Below are 25,215 nucleotides of genomic sequence, written 5' to 3' on the forward strand. Positions count from 1 at the left end.
CCAGTATGGAGTGTGAGTTGTAGACTGGACTCCAGTATAGAGTGTGAGTTGTAGACTGGACTCCAGTATAGAGTGTGAGTTGTAGAATGGATTTCAGTGTAGCGATTATATTGCATCTGATACTTCGCCCCAATCCCTGATCTCTCTTTACCCAATGGTCTCATAATCAGCTTGGGAAGCACATGACTGTATCTCTCTTTATCTCTCTTCTTTCCTTTTCCCTTCTCACTTCCCCATTTGTTTGATCTGGATGCCTTCCAGGAGTGTTATAAAATAAAAATGAATATTTTCTCTGACGTAATAGTATTTCTGTATGTTCAGTCATTTCCTGTCTACAAGGAACAATAATCAGAGCTATGTTGGAGTGGAGCAGGTAAGGTAAGAGTACAACGTCATGTGACAGCATTACTTCCCTAAAACAGTATAAATCCTCAACTCTGTCAGTAACATTAAACTGTTTTCTCTGTAATCTGATCTGTGAAACTTTACTCCAGCCAGATCACTTCCCCTCCTGTATTCTCTTTCATTGTTGGTATATTGTAATGCTCACTATATTGTTTTCCTCCAAGAATGAAGATTCATAGACATAGCCCCTTCTGTACGATGCTGATGATGAAGACACTGACCCCCATCATTGTGTGTTACATCATACTGGGAGCAGCCAGAGGTGAGACTACAAATCCATTGTAACAACCAAACTGGATGTAACTGCTACACTCCTCCTATTCCCAATGCAGGGGGCTGATGACTCCAAATTTTCAAAATCCTTAGTATCCATTTGGAGTCAGGTTTTCCTAGAATGTTCATCCCCCTGTTCCTGTGATTGGCTTACTGACTCTTTTAGATGCCTGCATCAATCCTGAGCTCACTTTATTGGAATTCCCAGTAATGTTCTTGGATTTACTGTACTGAGATATCATTCTATTGGGACTTGAAGGGGACATTCATGATAACACTACCCTATCTCTTACACCAATACACCGCCTATGGACCAAAGCAATTTTTACATTTTCCCTATGTGCTTTTTCATTTGGCAATACCTTTACTGCATGCTTACATTGGTGCAGCTTGCTAAACTGTAGGAATGCATATCTGGTCTATCACTGTAGTAGCAACTACTACAGTGATTTCCAGTTTCTACACAGGCCCCTCAGGTATGAGATATTTACTCTGTGCTAAGCTGGATCAATGTATATATGTATTAAAGGTCTTGCCTAGAGCTCAACTTTACGATATCAAATAATACATACATTTTTTTGCACAAATTAGGCTTTCTTTTGGTAATTATGTCTTGCTGAAATGAGTTTATTTTTTATGCAATCTGTAGACCAAAAAAAGTAACAAAAAAACCCCACTTTTTTTCTACTTTTATCAGTTTTTTTTTATTAGTGTTGCTGTAGATAAAACATATAAATATTATTTTATTATTTGTCCCATTAAAAATGACACTAACATATTATGTTAAAGCTATTAACAAACAAAAAGCTCTTTTTTTTAATGTTTTTAATGCAACGCTGAAATAAAAATGAAAAAACAAGCTTATATATTATTAGTAAGAAAAATAGACATTTAAAGAAATCAGGGGGAAATTCTTCAGTATAGAGTGTGAGCATGACACTGGCCTCCAGTATAGAATGTGAGTTGTAGATTGGACTGCAGTATAGATTGTGAGCTGTAGACTGGATTTCAGTATAAAGTGTGAGTTAGACACTGGAGTCCAGTATAGATTGTGTGTTGTAGACTGGACTCCAGTATAGATTGTGAGATGTAGACTGGATTTCAGTATAGAGTATGAGTTGTATCCTGGACTCCAGTATAGAGTGTGTGTTGTAGACTGGACTCCAGTATAGAGTGTGAGTTGTATACTGGACTCCAGTATAGATTGTGAGTTGTAGACTGGATTCCAGTATAGAGTGTGAGTTGTATCCTGGACTCCAGTATAGAGTGTGAGTTATACACTGGACTCCAGTATAGATTGTGTGTTGTAAACTGGATTCCAGTATAGAGTGTGAGTTGTAGACTGGACTCCAGTATAGATTGTGAATTGTAGACTGGAATCCAGTATAGAGTGTGAGTTATACACTGGACTCCAGTATTGAATGTGTGTTGTAGACTGGATTCCAGTATAGAGTATGAGTTGCAGACTGGACTCCAGTATAAAATGTGGGTTCTAGACTGGACTCCAGTATAGAGTGTGAGTTGTATCCTGGACTCCAGTATTAAATGTGAGTTGTACACTGGAATCCAGTATAGATTGTGAGTTGTAGACTGGATTCCAGTATAGAGTGTGTGTTGTAGACTGGATTCCAGTATAAAGTGTGAGTTGTAGACTTGACTCCAGTATAGAGTGTGAGTTGGACACTGGACTCCAGTATAGAGTGTGAGTTGTAGACTGGACTCCAGAAAAGTGTGAGTTGGACACTGGATTCCAGTATAGAGTGTGAGTTCGACACTGGATTCCAATATAGAGTGTGAGTTGGACACTGGACTCCAGTATATAATGTGAGTTGGACACTGGACTCCAGTATAGGGTGTGAGTTGGACACTAGACTCCAGTATAGAATGTGAGTTGTATACTGGATTTCAGTATAGAGTGTGAGCTTTATGCCGGATTCCAGTACAGAGTGTGAGTTGTACACTGGACTGACAGTCCTGGAGCAGTTGGCGAAAGAAAAGTGTTCCAAAATTCCAGTAGAGAGGTGGAAGAAACTCATCGATGGTTACAGGAAGCCATTGATTTCAGTTATTTTTTCCAAGGGATGTGCTACCAACTTTTAAATTGAGGGTGCCAATAATTTTCTCCAGTCCATTTTTGGCATTTTGCATGGAATTTGTCAGATTTGGCTCTTTGTTTCTAAGCTTTTTTGTGTCATACCAATACAAACAAGGGAAATAAACATAAGAATGCCGAAACATTTGTAACTGCAAGAATTTTTTGGGCGAAGTGGTGCATTATCTGACAGGAATGCATGGATGCCAATATTTTTGGCCATGACTGTAAGTGCAAAAAATATCTGTCTGTCTTGTGAGCTAATAACGTCCTGTGCTTTCTGCATGTGATATATGGTTTTTAGTTACATTGTTCCCAGTTATCTTGGAGGACTGCAGCATGCCCATTTGACAGAAGGCGGTTCCTGATAAACTGACTGTTTTCGCCCATTTTTGGCCCACGTGTACCCAGCCTAATATTAGGAAAAGGAAAGCTGTTCTATAGTCCTGCCCTCTGCTCCAACTCTGCTCCACCATTGATACAACACAATGAGTAAACACTGTCACCCTAGGACAGGAAGTATGTTACTGGCAGGATCACCAAGTGAAAATTAGGAGAAAAAAATGGAAATAGAAACCTAATGCAGCCAGGACATTTAAGAACAAGTAAACTGCATTCATTTTAATTTTGGTTTTAGATTCCCTCTGCAGCAGGACTCCCCTCTAGCTGCAAATGGTTAAATGCTCATTTTTGTGTGGGGGTAACACAAACAGCAGTTTCACTTGCCTTACCCCTTTCTCCCCCAGCAGCCAGCGCTCTGCTCTTCCCTCTTACAGTCCAGGCTGTGGGCAGGCTTTTGGCATCCTCACTTTGAATGCAGGACTGCTGGTCCTGCATAGTACATGATGATGTCAGAGTGCCTGCAACCAATGGAGCACCGAAGTGAAGCTGCTGTGGGGACCGGTGTGGGAGCAAGGGATAAGGTAAGTGCAACTGCTGCTTATGTGACCCCTAAACAAAAATTAGCATTTAACCCTTGCAGTGAAGCAGGTGTCCCAATGCAAAGGTGACTTTTGACTTTAAACAGGGATTAAGACCAAACATTTTAACCAGCTGTAAGCACTGTAAAAAAAATAGATTTAAAAAAGTTAAAATGGCCTTATTTAATAAAGAAATCTAAAATGCAGTAAGCCATAGCAGCCAATCAGATTTTCACTATTACTGGCAAGAAAAAAAAACAACAACAAATGAAGCTTAAATGAGTGTATAGGTAAACTCAGAAAAAAACTGGGGTCCATAAAAGTCAACCTTAGGTCTCTCAAGGGTTAACTCCAAATTGTTTCCCAAAAGCTCAGGGCAGCTTCTCACTTTTACTGGTCTGACTTTAGTACAGAAAATTCTAAATGATCCATGAGACAGTGCAGCAGCCTATGAGTGCTGGGTGCAGCCATGATGAATAATTGTCTGCAGTCTTCAGAACTCCCAACTCCATATGGCTGTAGAGATGGTCAATGAAATGGAAGGAGCATTACGCTATGTTTTATATCTTATAATCTTTTCACAGTAAAAATGTATTGAAAGTCAAATAGAAGGAGCAAAACTGTTGATTTTTCCACTGCTATTTGCACAGTAATTATTATTATTTTTACGATTATTATTATTATATAGGATTTATATAGCGCCAGCTGTTTACGCAGCACTTTACAACATAAGGGCAGACAGTACAATTACAATACCATTTAATACAGGAGGGGATCAGATGGCTCTGCTTGTTAGAGCTTACAATCTTAGATGGAGGGTCACGGGATACAAAAGGTAATAACTGTGGGGGATGGGCTGATGGAGAAAATACACGTACAGTCGTTAGTTGGGGGCAGGGTAGGCCTCTCTGAAGAGATGAGTTTTCAGGGATCGTTTAAAGGTGGACAGAGTAGGAGCTAGTCGGACACATTGGGGAAAGGTATTTCAAAGGATAGGAGTGGCTCTGGAGAGGTCCTGGAGGTGAGCATGGGAGGAGGTGACAAGGGAGCTAGAGAGCAGGAAGTCTTGGGAGGAATGAAGAGAACTATTTGGTTGGTATTGGAGTTGTGGATGACTTTGTAAGTTGTAAGTATCTTGAATTGAATCAGTTGAGTGAGCAATGTAAAAACTGAACACCAAAAAAACAGGTTCACTTTAAGCTCAGCTCAAGTCAACTACATGTCTTCTCTGTGTCCTCCAGGTGATGAAGTCTGCTATGAAGACCTTGGCTGTTTCTCGGATGATCCACCTTGGGGTAAGACCATCCCACGGCCAGAACCCAAGCTGCCCTGGTCTCCAAAAAAGATCAATACCCAATTCTTCCTTCTGTCCCGGGAGAACCCAAATTACCATCAGGTTTGTCTGTATTGCTGCTCAAATTTTAAGCACAAATGTTTAGCACTAATAACTTTGTTTTTTATACACACTGCCCACACCTAGAAAATACACCAGCCACTTTAATAGATACACACCATTACACCACCGGCCTGAACCATTGATACAAAGCAGGATGGATCCATGCTGTCATGTTGTTTATACCAAATTCTGACCCTATCATCTCAATGTCGCAGCAATCAGTCTGCTCATTCTCCTCTAACCTCCGACATCAACAAGGCATTTTCATCCACACAACTGCTGCTCACTGGATATTTTCTCTTTTTCGGACCTTTCTTTGTACGTGAAAATGCCAGTAGATCAGCAGGTTTTGAAATGCTCAGACCAGCCCGTCTGGCACCAACAACCATGCCACATTCTAAGTCACTTAAATCCCCTTTCGTTCCAATTCTGATGCTCGGTTTGAACTTCAGCAAGTCATCTTCACCATGTCTACATACCTAAATTCATTGAGTTGCTGCCATGTGATTGGCTGATTAGCAATTTGTGCTACCAAGCAATTGAACAGGTGTACCTAATAAAGTGGGCGGTGAGTGTACATTTGTAAGGGTTGGCCAGTAAGTGATGAGAATGGTAATAATTGGTATACGAGCGCTAGGTGGAATAGAATAAGCAGCTGGCATAAAAGGTCAACCTCCAACCCTCATAAAACATACATATTCAGAAATGCAGCACTATTAAATGACATATAAAATGGTGACGTAAAACAACCAAATAAAATGTAAATAAATAAAAAAATGCGCTGTGGAGCGCTACGGCAAAGGTGATAATAGCGTCTAAATATGACGCATAAGTTGCGATAGTGACATCTAATAATGAGATAAACGTCCAATATATGAAAAAGGTGAACTTCCGTGCTTCCAGTGGATATGAGAATGAGTATATATTGCACTAACCAGATAGCGCAATTATAAGCGCATTTGAGTACATAGACCACTCCTGGTCATCAGCATCCTAAGGGTAACCTCTGGGATCATCTGGTATACATCCGCACATCAGCTGATCATCCGACTGCTACTTTCCAGATCTCCAGGATAACTCCACTCCAGATGTATATGGACAAAAAATGCACTAAAGGAATCCACCTTAAATTGTGGCTCTGTGCAAGGATATTGCACGTTGAAGCCTCTTATCTCCTCTTCTGGGGTCCCCCAATAGCAAGCAATGTTCTATGGTGGCACATGTACAAGCTTCCTCCCAAGCCAGGCTGAGCCCAATCGAGATTAAAGTACCCCTGCCCCAATGTTGAGGGACAAAAGCCTCTTTCACAATTCCAGTGCCCCAAGAAGGTGGTGGCGTAATATGGGGGAACTAATAGTGGAATCTGAACACCCTCTTTATAACAAGGGAGTACCCACATATCCAACCCTTCCCAAGGCAATGAATGCAAGGGTACCCACAATAAGATAAAATAAACACATAGAAACCACTCCTCAATTACAATGACCCTATGCCATGTGTACAGGTCGTACTCCAAACACTAAAAGACAGATCCCCAGCACTGTGTTAACATAAACACATGGTGGGATCTTTAACTAAATCTGATCAATAACTAAATTTGGTCAGTGATGTGACCCAGGATTAGGGATGAGCTCAGTATTCTGTCTGAATGAACATTTCGGGAGAACATTGATTATTTAGCATAGACAAACATGAGAGCTTCCAGCTGTAAATGGTTGCTATGCAAGCAGTGGTTGCTTGCACCCAGTACACCCTTACAAACCACTGACGTCATCCAGCCCATTAATTTGCTTGGCCAGGAATCCCCAGCCATATAGGCAGTGGGCAAGGATCAGGGATTACATCATTGCCTAAATATGGCCATATGGACAATGATGCGATCCATTTCCCTGCCCCTTCCCTGATATTGCCGATGACAGCTTGGCTAACAGTCATTCAGTGAGTGGAGTTGTGAGGTTATTGTTGTCAGTTTTTCTTTCTTTCTTTTTTTTTGTGAATGAGGGGAGGGGACAGTATCTTGGGGCTTCCAGATTCCTATAATCCCCCCCACACGCAGATCCTCATAACCACCAGCCAGGGTTGTGGGGAAGAGGTCCTTGTCCTCATCAACATAGGAAAAAGGTACTTTGGCAAGGAGGTCCCCCCTGGCACGGTACCCCCCATGTTGAGGGCATGGATTTGTGTGTGAATTTTGTGATTCCCTGGGGGGCTGCATGCTTTTTTCTTATTTTGCATGGGGTACCCCTTTAAAATCCATACCAGACTCAAAATCATACCAGATTCATGATTTCCTGTGGTGACTGTGCATTAGACTGTTATATGGAAAGGCTGATGCAGGGGCGGACTGACAACTCATGGGGGATCATGGGGCCCCTATGTCCTTGCTCAAACTCAAAAAAGCCTATGAAAAAGGTACCAGGGGCATCTCATAGGGCCCCCTACTGACCCCGGGCCCTTGAGCAGTGCCCGAGTTTCCAAATGGTCAGTCCGCCCCTGGGCTGATGTTTCTGTTGCCTTCACTTTAAGGTGTGCAATTTCTCTGAGAACTTCTTTAAACTCTCCATACACATTAAAATGTGACTGAGCAATTTATTTCATATCTGCTTACAGCTATGTAGTACAGGGGATTACCTGACAGGATAAAAATGTATTGGATGGATTAGGTAGGTCCCCATATTACATCGTTTTGATAAAATAAGTAGTACAAAGATTGTACAGTCAGATTGTTATGCATATGGTGAGCTTTAGATTTACAAGAAGTGGAAAGAAAACTTTCCCATAAATCCTTTCTATTTGTACCCAGTTAGGAAGGTCTTGGCACTCCATAACCTTAGACATATCCAAACCAGGTTATACAATTAGATTTGTAAAGTATATGGCCATCTTAAAGCAGATTCTTCAATCCAGTTGTAACATGTGTGGTCACCTTTACATGTAAAGAAGAAATAGTCACCATTTGTTGATGTGTACATTATCGACCCTCAGCAGATCTGCTCCTCTGTAGTCTTCTCACACGTCAAATGTTTGATCTCTAAAAAAAAAAAATTCTCATTTTATACTTTATACAGACAATCAGCGCCAGGAATTTTTCCAGCTTCAATTCCTCTTCATTCCGGACATCCCGGAAGACAATTTTAATTGCACACGGGATGGGTGACCGAGCGGAGAATAACTGGGTGTCTGACATATGTCACGTGAGTGTCCGCTATAGATTATTCCTGGTGTCACTAAGACAAAAAATGATGGGAAACCCAAAGTTTTACAATTGTTACCAGGACAGGAACAGAAGGAAAATATTCTAATGGGGACACCTGTTCTTGTGACAACTGAGAATTTCCCTCACCAAGGAGAGTTTTCCTCTCACTTCTCACTGTGTCTCAAGGACAGCAAGTAAAGAAAAATCTCCCTAATGAGAAATAGCAAAAAAATGATGAGTGTTCTCATTATTCCCTAATCCATCCAAAACTAAAATAAAAGTTTTGGCTTTAGATACACTTTAAAGGGTTACTAAAGACTATTTTTTAATTAAAATAACAAACATGTTCTTCTTACCTGCTCTGTACACATAGCAACCCTGAACCTCCTCTTCTGGGGTCCCCCTTCTGGCGCTGTTTGCTCCACCTCTTTAGTGTCTGCCCCATAGCAAGTGCTTGCTATGAAGGTAGAAGTTGGAGCTCGCTCCTGAGCCTGGCTCTGTGTGTCTATAAACACACATAGCGTGGTTTGGCCCCGCCCCCGGCTCCATCCTCACTGAATTTGATTGACAGCAGCAGGAGCAAATGTCTCTGGCTGCTGCCTCTATGTCCAGTGAGGAGAGAGAGCAGTGATGTTGCCCTTCAACACAGTGCTGGATCGAGATCGGGTTTAGGTAAGTATTTAGGGGGGCTGGGGGGGAGCTAAGCTTGAAAGGTTTTTTACCTTAATGGAGAGAATGCATTAACATAAAGAAAACCTTCAGTCTTTACAACCACTTTAAGTATCTTTATGTTAAAAATATGAAAATATATGGAAATCACTTTGCTAAATGTAGAAGTACTGTATATGCTTATTAATATAGGGAAATGTTTTTAAAATAGAAGTTCCTTTTTACTACATAACATTATTACATTTCTAATTCTGGGTGGTAGGGGTGTTTTTTCTTCATGTGTTTTATATCCTCTTTTTGTTTTTCATGTTATTGTTCAATGTAACTTTGAAAAAAAAACATTCCCTGAATAGGAGCTCCTGTTGGTGGAAGATGTGAACTGTATCGGGGTGGATTGGCGCCGTGGATCAGGCAATGTACTGCTGTATGTGCAGGCTGCAAACAACGTGCGTGTTGTGGCTGCAGAGATTGTCTATTTACTACAGAGACTTCAGGTGACTACAGAAACTCAGCTGGTCAGAGGATATGATTAGAACAAATTGTGAATTTACTTTTATATTAATAAATGATAATGGCTGCAGTTGATCCATATAAAGCTACTGCTAAAGGAAAACTTTATTTTCAATTACATAAGACTCTGATTGGTTAAATTCATATTGAATTTCTTTTTCATAAAGTGTATCTGTCTATTGCCAGCAGGGAATACATAGGATCATCTTAGGGAAGATAATTCTGCAGTTTGCAGTAAATGGCGGACAAGCACGGAACGAACAGGCTGCATGTGTCACTGTTGACCTGTGCAATTCTGCTCTCTGTAGACCGCAGCATGTTACTGTCTCTGTCATTTTTCAAAAATTAGATACAGAATGTGAGATGATATTATTACAGGTACTGTATGTTCATAAATCAGAATCTGAAAGGCTGTCGATCTGCAGATCTAAGGAATTAAGACCTCACTGCTAATGAATCAACAGGAACTTCCCTCAGGCTTCCCCAACATGATTCTGTAGACTTGTGGCTGTAAATAAAGGTGAACAATTCAACTGTCACTTAAGTGGGAGGGGGAGGGGCAAGCCATCATAGCAATTCTCCAGACTTGGCCATTGTGGGTCAGAGGTGGGGGGATGTCATGCCACTTTGGGGATCATCACTCATTTCAAGGGAATTATTATTATTATTATTATACAGGATTTATATAGCGCCAACAGTTTATGCAGTACTTTACAACATAGGCCACCTCACCCCCTCGGTCTCTGGCCGAATCACACACCTACTGAGCGACATATCAGACTGGATGTCACTCCACTTCCTTAAACTGAACCTCTCCAAAACCGAGTTTCTTGTCTTCCCCCCAGCCCGGACACCACCCCCCATTGACTTCTCCATCACATCCAACAACGCCACCATCAAACCTGCCCCGCAGGCCAGAGTACTTGGTGTCATTCTGGACTCCAACCTATCCTTCCAGCCCCAAGTCCAATCTTTAACAAACTCGTGCAGACTCCACCTCCGCAACATCGCCAAAATCCGCACGTTCCTAACCCCAGAAACCACTAAACAGCTCATCCACTCCCTCATCATATCACGACTCGACTACTGCAACTCCCTCCTCACTGGCCTGCCTCGCCGCTGGCTATCCCCGCTTCAGTCCATCCTGAATATGGCTGCCAGACTCCTTCACCTTTCCAACCGCTCCGTTTCCACCACCCCCCTCTGCCAATCCCTCCACTGGCTTCCGATTGTGCAACGGATCAAATTCAAAATCCTAAAACTGACGTACAAAGCCGTCCACCATACTGCCCCGAACTACATCACCGACCTAATATCCAAGTACCGCCCAGCACGCACACTCCGCTCCTCACAAGACCTCCTTCTCTCTAGTTCCCTGGTCTCCTCCTCCCATGCCCGCCTCCAGGACTTCTCCAGGGTGTCGCCCATCCTCTGGAACTCCCTGCCCCAACCCATCAGATTATCACCTACTCTCCTCTCCTTTAGGCGCACCCTGAAAACCCATCTCTTCAGGGAAGCCTACCCCACCCCTTGCTAACTTGCCGACCTCCTCCACTCTTCCTACCACTCCATCCCCCACAGCTATCCCCTCCCTCCTAGATTGTAAGCTCGAAAGAGCAGGGCCCTCGATCCCCTCATGTTTTGCATTGTATTGGTATTGTTCTGTCACATGTTCTGTCTCCCATTGTAATGTACAGCGCTGAGCGAACTATTGGCGCTTTATAAATACTGTATAATAATAATAATAAGGGCAGACAGTACAGTTACAATAAAAATGAATACAGGAGGATTCAGAAGGCCTTGCTCATTAGAGCTTACAATCTAAGAGGGAAGCTCGAGAGATACAAAAGGTGATAACTGTGGGGGATGGACTGATGGAAAAAATGCATGTACAGTTGTAAGGTGGGGGCAGGATAGGCTTCTCTGAAGAGATGAATTTTTAGGGATCATCCAAAAGTGGACAGAGATGGAGATAGACGAACACATTGAGGAAGTGAGTTCTAGAGGATGGGAGCGGCTCAGGAGAAGTCCTGAAGGCAAGCATGGGAGGAGGTGACAAGGGAGCTAGACAGCAGGAGGTCTTGGGAGGAATGAAGAGAATGATTTGGGTCGTATTTTGAGACCAGGTTAGTGATGTAACTAGGGTCTGAATTGTGGATGGCTTTATAAGTTGTTGTATCATGAATTTTATTTGTTGGGTGAGCAGGAGCCAGTGCAGGGACTGGCAAAGAGGGGTGGCAAACAATGAACAGTTGGTAAGGTGGATGAGTCTGGTAGGGAGGTGGAAGTTATTCCATCTGAAAGTGTGAGCAATTATCTGAATGCGGATACAAATGTTATGTCCTGGTGTTAAAGGACCAACTACACTTTTCAGTTGCATGTCACCGAATATTATAGGAGTAGAGAGGTGGGATGGACTTCTCTCCCATAACCAATCACCTTTGACGTGGGTAACCCATCAAGTGTGAGGAAAGTCTGTGTCTCTGAAGTGGCCATAAGCTATATAGAACATTTGAACAAGCTCAAACACAACGAGGTTGCTCTGAGTAGATCCATAAAACCATTTAGCCGGTTGCTAGGCGGTTCAATAAGGGCAGGACTGACTATTTTGTATATACGTGCAGCTCATTGCTTGTACTATCGAAGGAATAATTCCCATCTTTCTATAAATTATATTTTGGATCTTATGAGAGATGAAACATATTCTCTCTGTGTAATGGTCCCAGACAGTGCGATGCCCCAAAGTGGCACAACATCCCACCCATGACCTGCAATTCCCACGTCTGGAGGTTTACTCTGATGGCCTGCCCCCTCCTTTATCTACAGCCACAAGCTTACCGGATTTTGTCAGGGAGCCTGATGGGAAGTTTCAGTCAGTGACTCATCAACGGTGACGTGTCAGTTCCTTAAATCTACAGGCCTTTTCAGTTTCTGAACAATGAAGATATACTCACAAGCCACTGTATTAGATACACCTGTTCAATTGCTTGGTAACACAAATTGGCAAACAGCCAATCACATGGAAGCAACTCAATGCATTTTGGCATCTAGATGTGGTGAAGACAATTTGCTGAAGTTCAAACTGAGCATCAAAATGGGGAAGAAAGGGAATTTAAGTGACTTTGAACGTGGCATGGTTGTTGGAGCCAGATAGGTTTTCTGAGTATTTCAAAAACTGCTGGTCTACTGGGATTTTCACGCACAACCATCTCTAGGGAAATCAAGACTCATCAGACCAGGCAACGTTTTCCCAATCTTCTATTTTCCAATTTTGGTGAGCTTGTGCGAATTGTAGTCTCCATTTCCTGTTCTTAGCTGACAGGAGTGGCACCCGGTGTTGTTTTCTGCTGCTGTAGCCCATCTGCTTCAAGGTTCGACGTTTTATGCGTTCAGAGATGGTATTCTGCATACCTTGGTTGTATTGAGTGGTTATTTGAGTTACTGTTGCCTTTCTATCATCTCACACCAGTCTGCCCATTCTCCTCTGATCTCTGACATCAACAAGGCATTTTCCTCCACACAACTAGATAATTTGATAGTTTCTCTTTTTTGGACCATTCTCTGTAAACCCTAGAGATGGTTGTGTGTGAAAATCCTAGTAAATCAGCAGTTTTTTAAATAATCAGAGTAGCCCATCTTGCACCAACAACCATGCCATGTTAAAATTCACTTAAATCCCCTTTCTTCCCCATTCTGATGCTCGGTTTGAACTTCAGAAAGTCGTCTGCACCACATCTAGATGCCTAAATGCATTGAGTTGCTGCCATGTGATTGGCTGATTAGCAATTTGTGTTACCAAGCAATTAAATAGGTGTACCTAATACAGTAGAGTGTATCTGTAACATTATCATCCCATGTTCTGGATATTATGTTACAGTTTTGTTACATTGTATCGTTACTCCCAGGATGATGTGTACAATAAAAAATGGTCACTAAAGATTGAAGTGTGTGTCAAGGTAAACACTTTTTTTTAGTTTTAGAAGGAGTATGGAAGGATTAGAACTCCTGTTGGGTTTTACTGCTATCCGGGGCTCTGTTAGAGATATTTTCTCTCCTTATTTTTTTGTTGTGTCTCTGTTATAACGGAAAATCTCCCCAACAGAACACAGTGAAAAGAAAGCTGATAGGTCCCTACCCGTTCCCTTCTCCATCCAAAGCTGAAAAAGAACGTCTGGCGTTTACACTTTAGTAAAAGTCCTAAATAAACACTATAAATACCTTTCAGGATCTGGACTTGTGCTGCTCTTCGCTGTCCTTTCATTTTGGGACGGAATAATTTAAAGTGACACCTACGAAATAAACTCATACTGGGGGTAATCTATATATTGTTACATATGTATGATTACCACTCATAATTATCCATTTGTCTCCAGGAAGAATTGAATTACCCTCCCTCCAGCATTCACATTATTGGACACAGTCTGGGTGCTCATGTAGCTGGAGAAGCTGGGAGAAAATTTCGTGGCATTCGCAGGATCACCGGTTTGTATCTGATTGACACTGTGAAGCCCTGGTGCCCCAGCAGGCAGTTGTTGGAGCATTGATATTTAAAGGAGCCTTTAATAAGAATAATCTCTAGCAGTTTCATGTAATATGTCTCTAGCATGTAGTCTCTAGTATCTCATACACATAGGCAGGCGCACAGGGTGTGCCAGATGCGCCTGGGCACACCCTAATCACCCAGTGCGCATTCGCATTATCGCTCAGTGTGCTGGTGGGGAGAAAAGAACGATCCCCGCAGGGGTCACTGCTGGCAGGACAGAAGACAGAGGTCACTGCTGGCAGGGCAGAGGACAGGGGTCACTGCTGGCAGGGCAGAGGACAGGGGTCACTGCTGGCAAGGCACTCAGCAGAACTCCCTCTCCCATCCCTGCACTGCACATAACCTGGACACAGGCAGCAGAGCTCCTCATCCAGGGGAGGTGAGGGGAGTGGTACAGGCAGCCTTCCCCACCCCGCTGGGCCCCCTACTGACCAGATCATTGATTTAGCTGGGCAGTACATTTACAAAGTTGCAAGGAGAGGGCAGCTGTCTGTAGTATGGTTCAGCAGACAGGCAGAGTGTTCAGGGTGGAGGAGGGGCGGTTGGCTTTAGGGGGGCACAACTAAAATCTGGGGGGCATAGCCCACCCCAGCACCCTACTAGAGCCATACATGAAATAACCATGTACATAGCAGCTTCCTGTAACACAGACTGGTCATCCTTGTTCTCCCTCTTTGTACAGGGTGCCTGGTCTTGTATCCACCCCCTCCAGTAGTTCTCTGCAGGTAGCTGTATGGGTGGGCCTGCTGTGTCCTTCCCTTATTTCTGCTCTCGGCACAGGCTATGATGATGTCATCACTATCTTACAAGGTAATATTTGGCAAGGTCTCTGCGAATTCAGCAATAAAAGGAGAAAAACTTAAAACCCAAACTATATACAAAAGATCACAGGAAATTGAAATATATGAAGCAAATCAGAGACTGTGCATTTCTGAGCTGCTTTTCTTGGCATCCCATAATGGATCATTTATTTCCATGCTCTTCTAATGGTTCTCCCTCTCTGCAGGTCTGGACCCAGCTCGGCTGTACTTTGAAAACGCAGTAGAAGAAGTCAGACTTGATTCCTCTGATGCTGGTTTTGTGGACATCATTCACACTGATACAAAGATAATAACTGGTATTTATCAAGACATCTTTTTTCCCTCTAGCTGAAAAATCCTGGGTCCAATTTAACCAGAGCAGGGCAATGTGCACATACATAGCAGATGGTACATTAACGTTCTATGAGTACACTACAGTCTTAGTTTGCTGTGTCAGAAATCCCAATAGTGCTGATTTGTGCCATATGTTCTAATCAGCTAAACCACCAAATGCTCATCTCAGCATTTAATATAAATGTAATAATAACATAAGGAACAAAACCTAATTGACTGGCTTACTAAGCAATGAAATATGCATGCGCCAAGCTACAAGGCAGGATTAACCACTTCAGTACTGGACATTTCACCCCCTTCCTGCCCAGGACGATTTTCAGCTTTCAGCTCTGTCACACTTTGCATGACAACTACCATGCAACACTGTACCCAAATTAAGTTTTTATCCTTTTTTGAGACAGATAGTTTTCTTTTGGTGGTATTTACTCACCACTGGGTTTTTTATTTTTTGCTACACAAATGAAAAAAGACTGACATTTTTGGGGGGAAAAAGTTTTTCCTACTTTCTGTTATAAAATGTTGTAAATAAGTAATTTTTTTCTTCATTGATGTGCGCTCATGAGGCAGCACTGATGAGCACTTATGAGGCTGCACTGATGGGCACTTATGAGGCTGCACTGATGGGCACTTATGAGGCTGCACTGATGGGCCCTGATGGGTCTGCACTGATGGGCACTGGTGAGGCTGCACTAATGGGCACTGATAAGGCTGCACTGATGGGCAATTATGAGGCTGCACTAATGGGCACTGGTGAGGCTGCACTGATGGGCCCTGATGGGGCTGCACTGATGGGCACTGGTGAGGCTGCACTGATGGGCACTGGTGAGGCTGCACTGATGGGCACTGATGATGCTGCACTAATGGGCAATGGTGAGGCTGCACTAATGGGCACTGGTGAGGCTGCACTGATGGGCCCTGATGGGGCTGCACTGATGGGCACTGGTGAGGCTACACTAATGGGCACTGGTGAGGCTGCTCTGATGGGCAATTATGAGGCTGCACTAATGGGCACTGATGTGGCTGCACTGATGGGCCCTGATGGGGCTGCACTGATGGGCACTGGTGAGGCTGCACTGATGGGCACTGATGAGGCTGCACTGATGGGCACTGATGAGGCTGCATTGATGGGTAATTATGAGGCTGCACTAATGGGCACTGGTGAGGCTGCACTGATGGGCACTGATGAGGCTGCACTGATGGGCACTAGTGAGGCTGCACTGATGGGCACTGATAAAGCTGCACTAATGGGCAATGGTGAGGCTGCACTAATGGGCACTGATGAGGCTGCACTGATTTGCACCGATGAGGCTGCACTGTTGGCCACTGATAAGGAGGCACTGACAAGGGTGCACTGATGGGCACTCATAGGCAGCACTGATGGGACTACACTGATGATCAGTGTATATGTGCCCTGTTAGCCTTGCCAGTTATCGGCACTAGGTACCATTTGTTGTATGTCTTCATGGCAGGGGCAGACTGACAACTCATGGGGCCCCCGGGCAATAGGGGATCATGTGGCCCCTGTGTCCATGCCCACACTCAAAAAAATCCTATAAAAGGTACCAGGGGTATTTCATGGGGCCCCTTACTAACCCCGGGCCCTCGGGCAGTGCCCGAGTGCTCGAATGGTCAGTCTGCCCCTGCTTCATGGTTATCTCTTTTTAAAAGTGTTAATAAAGATTTATAAGGACATCTGTCGGGGATTAATCTCTATTTTGTTAACTTTCACCATCATTATTTTTAAATTAATTAAAACTAACATTGGTATAGAGTTTGGGATTGGTTAGAGCTATAAGTCTGTTTTTATGGTATGTTTTCTGAATTGTGCGCATTGTAGATGACCCCCACCCTGAGGATATCTGCTAGTATAAAATATATACTTTTTCTGACCTAGTAGGATATTTCTCTTTTTTCTTTTTAGTTTTCCGGTTATCGTCTCTCCTTTCCTCACACAGTGACGTTAGGTAAAGAAATGCTAGTAACTGACAAGTTTGTTTAAATGGGATCAGCTGTGATTGGACACACCTGATCACATGATAAAGGGCCCGCTGTGATTGGCCCTTTACCTCGATCTGTAACCTGCTGTGTCCAAAGGCCCAGGGGGCTCATGGGAGGCACATTCTGAGAGGACATCCATGGATACCCTCCCAGAACAAGAGCCACGCTGTAGCTTTCGGCTATGGCACAGTACTAAGGTGGTTAAAGGTGTACTATGTTGTCAAAGTAAAAAAAAAAATCTCAGGATACATAAGGGTATTTATTGTTGGAACCTCTCTTGCACCAGCTTATGGGATCTAATACAGTGGCTGGTGCACACAAAGTCTGTGTTGACCCTTTTAAAATAAAACCTCACATTTACCTTATCAAGTCAAATAAAGTTATAGATCCCCACCCTTACCTATTTATTTCCTCTGTTTTTCATCTTATCAGAAGTTCCAGTGAGGTGCACTGTGCATGACTTGCAGTTTCCATTACATTAGAAGGTTTCAGCTGTCATTTTGCAGAAGCTCCATGTATGTTTAGATCAGCCCCAGCAACAAAACAAATCTGAAAAATAGGACAGGGTCAGGGGGAAGTAAGAAAGAATGGAAGGCAAAAAGATATTCCTGAGGTCACAACCCAGAAGGACAATGAAACAGCTTTACAAAGCTAGTTGGGCAACTGGAACCGGTTTCTGTACAAAGAATGTTCAGATGAAAAATACATATTTGATGGTGCCAGATAATATGGTACAGAGTTTGATTGTGTGTTGTGTTGGGCTGTTGTCTCTTACGGTGGCCTTACACGCTTCCATAAATTATCTATTTCTTTTCCAAACAATCTTTCCTGATAGGAATAATCAATCTATAGCTGATAACACATTTGAACGATATGCCACACACAGGGAAGTAGATTTTGTTCGAAAGTTGGAAGATATCATCATCATGAAATCTCATGATCTGATCTATCGAAATACTATCAGATTTACGAACCGAGCATCTCAGTGCTACCAATTGAGGCAACACAATCAATAATATTCTGCTGTGGCCAATTGGCTCATTTTGATTGAATTGCACATCAATCAGATAACATAAATGAAGTGTCATCCATCCGTGTGTCTGCAGTGCTGCCATCTGGACCAATTGTAGGTTAGCAAATGGGACATCCTGGTCACCTGCTCAGCTCTGGCTGTCCTGTGCCACATAAACATCAAGTCAATGAAAAGTTAATTGGTATCATGTTCTTTATTCCAGGACTTGGTATAGCAAAACCGATTGGACATTTCGATTTTTACCCGAATGGAGGAGAGCATATGGCGGGGTGTCCCAGTAAGCTGGCAATCCAATTTCTTTTGACTGGTAAGCATCTATGTTGCAGTGTATATATATATATATATATATATATATATATATATATAGGGTGAGAGAGAAGGTTTTAATCAATTTATTTCACTTTTGTTGCTTATAGTTTTCATAGATAAAGGGATTAGGGTTGGTTCACATCTGTGAACAATTGAGCTAAATTGAGCAAAACTGAGCTGAATGGACCAGAGTATTATAGAGAGGCAGCCTTAATGGGGCACATCACATGTCGTAGGTGGGGGGGGCAGAATATTAGAGAGGCAGCCTTTATGGGGCACATCATATGTCATAGTTGGAGGGGGGGGGCAGAATATTAGAGAGGCAGCCTTAATGGGGCACATCACATGTCATACGGGGAGGGGGGCAGAATATCAGAGAGGCAGCCTTAATGGGGCACATCACATGTCATAGGTGGAGGGTGTGCAGAATATTATAGAGACAGGTTTAATGGGGCACATCACATGTCATACGTGTGGGGGGGGATATTATAGAGAGGCAGCCTTAATTGGGCACATCACATGTCAAAGGTGGGGGGGGGGCAGAATATTATGGAGAGGCAGCCTGAATGGGGCACATCACATGTCATAGTTGGGGGGCAGAGTTAAATAGAGAGGCAGCCTGAATGGGGCACATCACATGTCATAGTTGGGGGGCAGAGTTAAATAGAGAGGCAACCTGAATGGGGAACATCAAAGTTCATAAATGGGGGTGTGGCAGAGTATTTTTGAGAGGCAGCCTGAATGGGGCACATCACATGTCATAGTTGGGGGGGCGGAGGATTATAGAGAGGCGGCCTGAATGGGGCACATTACATGTCAAAGGTGGGGGGCAGAATATTATAGAGAGGCAGCCTGAATGGGGCACATCACATGTCATAGTTGGGGGGGGGCAGAATATTATAGAGAACAGCCTGAATGGGGCACATCACATGTCATGGTTGGGGGGGGCAGAATATTATCGAGAACAGCGTGAATGAGGCACATCACATGTCATAGTTGGGGTGGCGGCAGAGTATTATAGAGAGCAACCTGAATGGGGCACATCACATGTCATTGTTGGGGGGTGGAGTATTATAGAGAGCAGAGCCTGAATGGGGCACATCACATGTCATAGTTTGGGGGGGAGGGTGGAGTATTATAGAGAGGTTGCCAACTCTTTCTGTTATCTTCGTTAACCACTTGCCTACCAGGCACTTATACCCCCTTATTTACCAGGCCAATTTTCAGCTTTCAGCGCTGCCGCACTTTGATTGACAATTGCGCGGTCATGCAACATTGTACCCATATGAAATTTTGATCATTTTTTTCTCACAAATAGAGCTTTCTTTTGGTGGTATTTAATCGCCACTGGGCACTTTACTTTTTGCGCTATAAATTAAAAAAGTGCAAAAAATTTGAAAAAAAAAAAAAAGTTTCTTTGTTTCTATTATAAAATTTTTCAAACAGGTATTTTTTCTCCTTCACTGATGTGCGTTGATGAGGCAGCACTGATGGGCACTGATAGGCGGCACTGATGGGCACTGATAGGCAGCACTAAAGGGCACTGATAGGCAGTAATAATGAGGTGGCACGGATAGGCGGCACTGATAGGCAGCACTAATGAGGTGTCACGGATAGGCGGCACTAATATGCAGCACTGATAGGCGGCACTGATAGGTGACACTGATGATGGGTACTGATAGATGGCACTGACTGGCATCACTGCTGGGCACTGACTGGCGGCACTGACTGGCACAACCGCTGGGCACTGACTGGTGGCACTGACTGGCAGCACTGCTGGGCTGCACTGGTGGGTGGCACTGGTGGGCAGCACTGGTGGGTGGGCACAGGTGGGTGGCACTGGTGGGCACAGGTGGGTGGCACTGGTGGGCACAGGTGGGTGGGCACAGGTGGGTGGCACTGCTGGGCACAGGTAGGTGGCACTTCTGGGCACAGGTGTGTGACACTGCAGAGTGGCACAGGTGGGTGCACTGCTGGGCACAGGTGGGCGGAACTTGTGGGTGGCACTGCTGGGCACCGATCATCAGGGCACTGATCATCAGTGGCCCTGATGATCGGTGCCGATCCCCGCTCTGACAACTGCCGGTTCTCGGCAGTACTTTCCTCACGATCTGACAGCGTGAGGAAAGTGCAGCCGAGAACCGGCACTTGCATTTCCCTGTGATCAGCGTGTCATTGGACACCGCTGATCACGTGGTAAAAGGCCGGTATGATCGGCCTTTTACCACATCTCGTGATCAGCTGTGTCCGTAGGACACAGCGATCACGGAGATCGCCGGGTGCGCGCCCCCTGGGGCGCGCAGGAGAGCGCATTCTGGGGGGACATAATATGACGTCCACCCAGAACTGGCCGGCCGCAGTGAAGCCGTCATTCGGCTATCTGCGGTCGGCAACTAGTTAATGAAGAGGGTGGCTGCCAGAATATCAAACTGTATAACAGTACAAAGTGCGAGAGAGTATTAACCTCTTCATGCCGGCGGAATGCAAATGTGTGGCCTCCCACCGTCTGCGCCTAGACGCCGAGCAGTCGCACATTTGCGTTCTATTAAAAAAGAACATATGTGCTGAGAGCGCGCACCCTGCGCGCTCCCTGCACACATGTCCGGTACTCACGGAAAGGTCCCGATTTCCTCTTTCGATCGGGACCTTTCCCGATCATGTGACCGCCGTGAAGGCGTGTCACGGTGGTCACATGACCCTAAACCCCACCCCGCCTCCTGGCTTCTGAAACTCTTAAAGGGCAGGAAAGCGCCGGAGCGAAGGGGTTAAGGAAACTTTCACCAGTTTTATTCCTTTCCTTTTTCCTTTCCTTTTCTTCATGCCCCTTGCATTTACTTTCTTCTACTATGTTTTCATTCCATTCCTTTCTACACTGCTCAAAAAAATTAAAGGAGAACTTATTAATCAGAGTATAGCATCAAGTCAATGAAACTCCTGGGATATTGATCTGGTCAGTTAAGTAGCAGAGGGAGTTGTTAATCAGTTTTAGCTGCTTTGGTGTTAATGAAATTAACAACAGGTGCACTAGATAGGCAACAATGGGATAGGCAAAATAGAAATGGTTTTACAGGTGGAGGCCACTGACAATTTTTTCCCTACTCATCTTTTCTGACTGATTTTAACTAGTTTTGCATTTGGCTATGGTCAGTGTCACTACTGGTAGCATGAGGAGATACCTGGACCCTACAGAGGTTGCTCAGGCAGTCCAACTCCTCCAGAATGGCACATCAATACGAACCATTGCCAGAAGGTTTGATGTGTCTCAAGAGCATGGAGGATATTCCAGGAGATGGACAGTTACTCTAGGAGAGCTGTACAGGGCTGTACAAGGTCCTTAACCCATCAGCAGGACCGATAGCTGCTCCTTTGTGCAAGAAGGAACAGGATGAGCACTGCCAGAGCCATACGAAATGACCTTCAGCAGGCCACTGGTGTGAATGTCTCTGACCAAACAATCAAACAGACTTCATGAGGGTGGCCTGAGGTCGCAACGTCCTCTAGTGGGCCCTGTGCTCACTGCCCGGCACCATAGAGCTCAATTGGCATTTGCCATTGAACACCAGAATTGGCAGGTCCACCACTGGCACCCTGTGCTTTTCACAGATGAGAGCAGGTTCACCCTGAGCACATGTGACGGACGTGAAAGGGTCTGGAGAAGCAATTTCTGAAAGCGCACTGAAAATCCTGCATGCTGTATCTTTGGTGTACTTTCAGAAAATACACTAAAAACACCTGTTCTAATAGATGTCTATGGAAAATCACAGATAACCTGGCAGTATGAAACCCTATGCAATTGAAATTTGAAAGTTTTGGTAAGATACTTCCCAAGGGTTAAATACTTTTAAAAGGATGCAGGTCCTGCAGGTCATTACAACAGCAGGTGATTATAATGAATCAGCCCCCCCATTCAGATTTAGTCTGCAAAAGACATGGTGAAAAAAATAGCAATTTCTCCAGAGCAACAAGGTGGGAATCTGTTACAAATTTTGTTAAAATCCCAGCAATGTAAATAGACCACCCAGAGGGGAATATTTTTTACTCAGCAAAAGTGGATGCCCCTTTCACATTGGCGTTCCATCTGTCCATTTTTCATTCTCTGTTGACAGATGAAAAACTGACAGCAAAACATTATTATGGGCAAAAGGATATAAAAGGGAGGTCATCCATTTACATCGGTTTTTCAGCTGCTTCCAATCAAATCCGTTTTTGTTAACCAGTCTGCATTTTTGTTCCATTTGCAAAAAAGGAAGCGGATGAGAAACAGATGTAAACAGGTGAAAAACAGATGTAAACGGAACATAACTAAACAGAATATGGATGTTAACTGATGTACACTGAATCAATTTTTCCTAGCAAAAAACGAGACAAAATGGATGATGCCTGAGCGAAAGGGACCTCTTTTAGCATTGGATGATGTTGATTCAGCAGATGTCAGTTTTCAAGGATTTCCTGACCTGTGCTGAGCCAAGTCAAAAATTTGCAGCTTTAGCAGCTATTAGAAACATAGATATGGCAGACAAAACTAAGGGGTTTATTTACTAAAGCTGGAGAGTGCAAAATCAGGCTCACTTCTGCATAGAAACCTAACAGCTTCTAACCTCAGCTTGTTCAATTAAGCTTTGGCATTAAAATCTGGAAGCTGATTGGTTTCTATGCAGAAGTGAACCTGACTTTGCACTCTCCAGCTTTAGTAAATAGACCCATACAAGTCACACTGGAAGGCCAAAGAGTCCATGCAATTGAATCTCATTTACAGATCTTGAGACATAGAGCTGTGCGAAACCTGAAGATGCAGCCCAATGCAGCACAACCTGTGTGCAGAGTACCCATGAAGAACATAAACTTCTGTGTGTCAGACATAAAAACTGAGATGGGAAGAACATCACCAGCACGAGGATCTCCAGTTATAGGTCCAAAGATTTAATACACAATCACATAGTTACAGCAAGTGCAAAGTTTTGGAAGTCTCACAGGACCCCTTCATCAGGCACGAGTCATCACAATAAGTCTCTCACCATTAGCTAGTGGATTTCCTTTCCTCCATCACCATCCACTCGAGAGCCAACTAGATTTGCCCCAGTAAAGCACATAACTCATTGCCCCAGGCATTGTCTGTACTTAAACATCATTCTCAGTAGAACATAAAACAAAGGCTTCTTGTTGTAAAAGTAGTTTCTCTACTTTTCAGTAATCCAAATAGAACAGTCCAAATATTTGGTAGCATGACTTCCATTTAATGGTGCATAAAGTTTGCTCAACAATATTATTACATTTTCCCATTAGAGTACAGAGAGAACATTGTGGTAGTTATACCGTCAACCACAGTGCTTGCTCACTTTCCTAATCCGGGTTTTTCTCTGGGATCTCCCTTCTAACCCTTTTCCAAAGGGAAGGGCACATAGGACTCCCTCCGGGTTCCTCTCCTTGGTGGAACCATTCTGACTCCAAAAGGAAGAAGCCACAGCCTGAGACCCCTTCTACCTTATAAAGAGACAACCCATGTCACCACTCTACTACTAAGAGGTTGCCTTAACATCGAACCTTCCACTTGCCTACAATCTGACAGTACAATCATTATGCTGTCAACTTTAGCTCTACCAAAACTATGTAATATGAGGATCTACCTAATCTATCCAATCAATTTCTATCCAATCAGGCAGGCTCCTGCACTACATACTTGTTGGTAGATCAAGAAGGTTGTACATTTAGACTATAACATGTGTGGTAAGCTTTAAAAGTAGGCTACAGTTTTCCATGTATTAGGTTATATTATATACAACAAGTATAAAAGTATATTTTTTAATTGGCAGACATGTTCGATACATTGGCCTGCAACCACTTCCGATCGTTCCTCTATTACACATACAGCATCCGATTCCCCGATGGCTTCGTCAGCTACCCCTGTGGTAGCTACAGGAACTTCACCTCCGTAAGTGGCACTTACTGCAGCCCTGACAGATTGCGCCTCCCTATACCATGGGCATAAAAAACAAAAAATTAACTTGAGTTGTTGCCAATAGTAACCAATTAGAATTCACTGTTCAATTTATGAAGGATTAAACAGGAAATATGATTGGTTAGTATAGAAAGAATCTGTACCATTTCCAGCCATCTTCCTGCACTTAAAATTAATTCTTGTAATTTCTAAATGTAAATGTGAGAAAATGATGACATATTGACACTCGCAAAAAAAGGAAAAGGTTTTAAATGTACTAAAATGAAAACATGCACATCTGCTTCCCCTCTACCTGCTCTCTGGCCAGTGCGGGTGACACTGGATTTATGGTGTCTATAATCTGACAAAGTCTGTGAAGCAGATACTGCCATTGCTAAGGTTGCAGAAATTGAGCAGTTTCATAAATTAGAGAAACTGACAGAAATTAGATTTACATTTGGATTTAAGGTGGATCTCCAGGCAAAAAACAAAATGCATAGATAGACAGATAAATGCCGTTTTAAAGATGTTGGTGGGAAGATGAAATTGGACAGAGTGGTGAAATGGAAAAATGTAGCGGAAGGGAGAGATCATTTTTTGTATTGCCTCCATTCATTCCTATGTAAAGTACTGTATATCGAAAGCCAAAACCTTGTTTTAGTTTTGGATACATCAGCCAGTGGTTAGAACCCTGCCAGGTTTCTATCGCTGTCTGAGCTCCTGTTAGAGAGATACACTCTCTTGATTTATCTTGGTGACCCCTGTCACTGGAACTTAAAGTC

The 25,215-nt window shown here is 43.5% G+C and overlaps 1 protein-coding gene across 2 annotated transcripts in view; it reads left to right on the plus strand.

Annotated features, from left to right (window-relative positions):
• The first annotated feature begins 487 nt into the window (after positions 1 to 487).
• The window catches only part of LOC149445228 (pancreatic lipase-related protein 2-like), a 43,111-nt gene continuing 18,383 nt past the window's right edge, over positions 488 to 25,215 (plus strand). The window contains exons 1-8 of one of the 2 annotated variants that reach the window (XR_016306430.1): positions 488 to 667; positions 4,932 to 5,086; positions 8,155 to 8,280; positions 9,305 to 9,445; positions 13,835 to 13,943; positions 15,011 to 15,121; positions 18,392 to 18,496; positions 24,309 to 24,427. Coding sequence is in view for 1 of the 2 variants with exons in the window: in XM_089654065.1 (XP_089510191.1) it covers positions 571 to 667; positions 4,932 to 5,086; positions 8,155 to 8,280; positions 9,305 to 9,445; positions 13,835 to 13,943; positions 15,011 to 15,121; positions 18,392 to 18,496; positions 24,309 to 24,427 (963 nt within the window). In the remaining variant the exon portion in view is untranslated. The remainder of the gene's footprint in view (positions 668 to 4,931; positions 5,087 to 8,154; positions 8,281 to 9,304; positions 9,446 to 13,834; positions 13,944 to 15,010; positions 15,122 to 18,391; positions 18,497 to 24,308; positions 24,428 to 25,215) is intronic. The other variant, XM_089654065.1, reaches the window with a different exon arrangement.

This window comes from Staurois parvus, unplaced genomic scaffold (genome assembly GCF_062004578.1).
Source record: "Staurois parvus isolate SC_StPar_1 unplaced genomic scaffold, SC_StPar_1.0 ptg000737l, whole genome shotgun sequence".
NCBI classification, from domain to species: Eukaryota; Metazoa; Chordata; class Amphibia; order Anura; family Ranidae; genus Staurois; species Staurois parvus.